Here is a 2,438-nt window from a genome sequence, read left to right on the forward strand (position 1 = left end):
TTGAGCGTTGCATTTAATTTCTATTCCTAATCATTTATTTCTCTATATTTATACTTGTTCCTAATATTTCTTCCATTATATGCAAGGCTTCAATCACAAAAAAATTTTTTAACAACTTGTTAAAAATCATTTCGTTTAAAGTAAATTGTGACTTAACCGTGACTAAAATTTGACATGTTTCATGTGATTCATGTTGTCGAGACTTGTTATTTTACGTTGGTGAATGATTGGTTGATACCACGTGACGAAAACACGCTTGTCAACCGATTCCTGATGGTTTCGCGGCTTTCGTAATTGAACTTTCTCTTTAGCGGGAATCGATAGAAACACTTCTGACGCCGGTGGCAATTTCGTACATGTTTGTTCCTGCCATTTGCGAGTCTCTCTTCTAAAGAGCTGCCTGGCCAAGAGATAAGCAAATTCGATAACGCTCAACACGGAACCACCGAGACAAAGACCGAAGATACCACCGAAGGATGCTGTAATAATTCGCACGATTTCGTTATTCTACTGAGTAAAATTAATTCAAGCGAGATCAAAGACAAATGAATTCTCTGTCACCAACTATTCGAGATATTGGAATCTAACCCACCGATGAGTGAATCCCAGCTGATGATACTTTCCTTGCGATACTCAATGTACGAGGCATCGCCGAAAAATACGTATACGAGAGCCACTTTATTTTTATCGAAGTCGTGCCTAAAAATATAAAAAGTATGAAAAGCAAGTATAAAAAAAAAATATAAGAATATAATCTTTTTATACCTCAATAGAATGCTACTATTATTAAAAATTTGTGAAAATAATATGAATAATTGCATATCTCGAAGAAAAAGCTAACATTCTTTTCGTTAAAGACAATGATGTAGACTCACATTAGATCAGAATCATATCCCACGTCCTGCATTTTAATATTTTCTGGATTGATAGTGTAGAATATATCTGAGCATTGAGGCAGACACTTTTTGTTGCAATATTTCATTTCCCCATAATTTAGTTTCGAATCTGAATTTTGAAAAACAACATTGTATACCTACAATTCTGTATAATTAGATATATGAAATATCTAATTATATTATATATATAATTAATATATATGAAGCCATTTTCTTACGTCGGATGCTCAAAAGGCAATTTGTGTCAGGCAAATAACATGTCCTTATCCCCTTATCTGCTAGCCCATTATATCGTAACATAATGTAATTATATTAATTATATTCTTCTTGTATTATTATGTCGCGTATTAACCTTCCATCTGCATTCAAGATCTTTTTATTTAGCCTAAATTTTATTCTCTGTTGTAGACTTTCAAAAAAGTGTAGAAAAATTCAGAGTTACTTTTCAACATATCTACAGATATACCACTGGTAACAAAAATTTATTTTAGAAAGGAGAGAGAGAAAGAGAGAGAGAGAGAGAGAGAGAGAGAGAGAGAGAGAGAGAGATAGCGAGAGAAAAGAATCAAATTTCATTCTCCTTTATTTCGGAAAAATTTTAAAGTGGTATTTCACTTGTATCAAAAAAGATCCAGATTGCAGATAAGAGTTTATTTATATATATTATCGATTATTGTATTAACGCATTTCCAAAATGTCTCCTTCTATCAGGTATGGAATTATAAAATTGATAAAGGAATGATAAAGAAATTGAAATTGAAGAATACAGCACCTATGTTATCCCAAGAATTAAATTCATTCTATTAAATTTTATGTATTTTTTTGTGTACACTCACGCGCCTCCGGATAATAAAATGGCAGGCAGCCGCACATACGATGTATGTACTTGGTTATGCACTCTGATACGCACGATTGATAGCTATAGCGAATCTTGCCTGGTACCTATAGGTATATTCATTATAATTACGTGAAATATGGAAGGCGAGAGTTTACAGAAGTTACAAGCGTTAAATAATGCTTGATTTAAGTCGAAAAATATATATAATTTTACCTCGTTGTGGAAATAACACATACGTTTCTCCTGAGATATGGTCTTCAAACTTTCCATACCTCTGATAGACGTCCCGGTAACGGATATCTCCAGGACGTGACCAATCGGCACGGCCACCATGTGTGCATCAATGTCGGGAAAATCAATTGCATTATGTATTATAATGGAAGCTCCTACGTAAGGACGCGAAGTAGCTTTATACATGTCAGGCTCGATGTTTAAGGCCACCGCGAGTCCCACGTCCTGGCCGCTTCCGGGTGCGTTCTGCAAGAGAAGAGTTTATCGTGTGCAATCACAACGTAGTCGAAATTAGAAGTCCTATAACAGAGTCTGACCAGGAGCGAGTTTATCAAAATCCTACGAGAGAAAAAAAAAAAAATATATATATATATATATAAAATGTCCCACTCTAACTTATATTGTCTCATTTTGTGATCTTAATTAAGATTATAAGATAAAATATAATTAAGTGAGAATAAAAAAATATGTAT

General features: G+C 33.7%; 1 protein-coding gene across 1 annotated transcript in view; it reads right to left on the reverse strand.

Moving 5' to 3' along the window:
- Positions 1-2,438, reverse strand: part of LOC108689282 — a 135,924-nt gene that overhangs the window by 7,278 nt on the left and 126,208 nt on the right. The window contains exons 17-20 of the mRNA XM_018196005.1: positions 1,948-2,211; positions 1,733-1,838; positions 876-1,005; positions 593-699 (exon numbers count right to left, since the gene is read on the reverse strand). Coding sequence (XP_018051494.1) covers positions 593-699; positions 876-1,005; positions 1,733-1,838; positions 1,948-2,211 — 607 coding nt within the window. The remainder of the gene's footprint in view (positions 1-592; positions 700-875; positions 1,006-1,732; positions 1,839-1,947; positions 2,212-2,438) is intronic.

The sequence above is a fragment of the Atta colombica genome, unplaced genomic scaffold, assembly GCF_001594045.1.
Source record: "Atta colombica isolate Treedump-2 unplaced genomic scaffold, Acol1.0 scaffold268, whole genome shotgun sequence".
Lineage (NCBI taxonomy): Eukaryota > Metazoa > Arthropoda > Insecta > Hymenoptera > Formicidae > Atta > Atta colombica.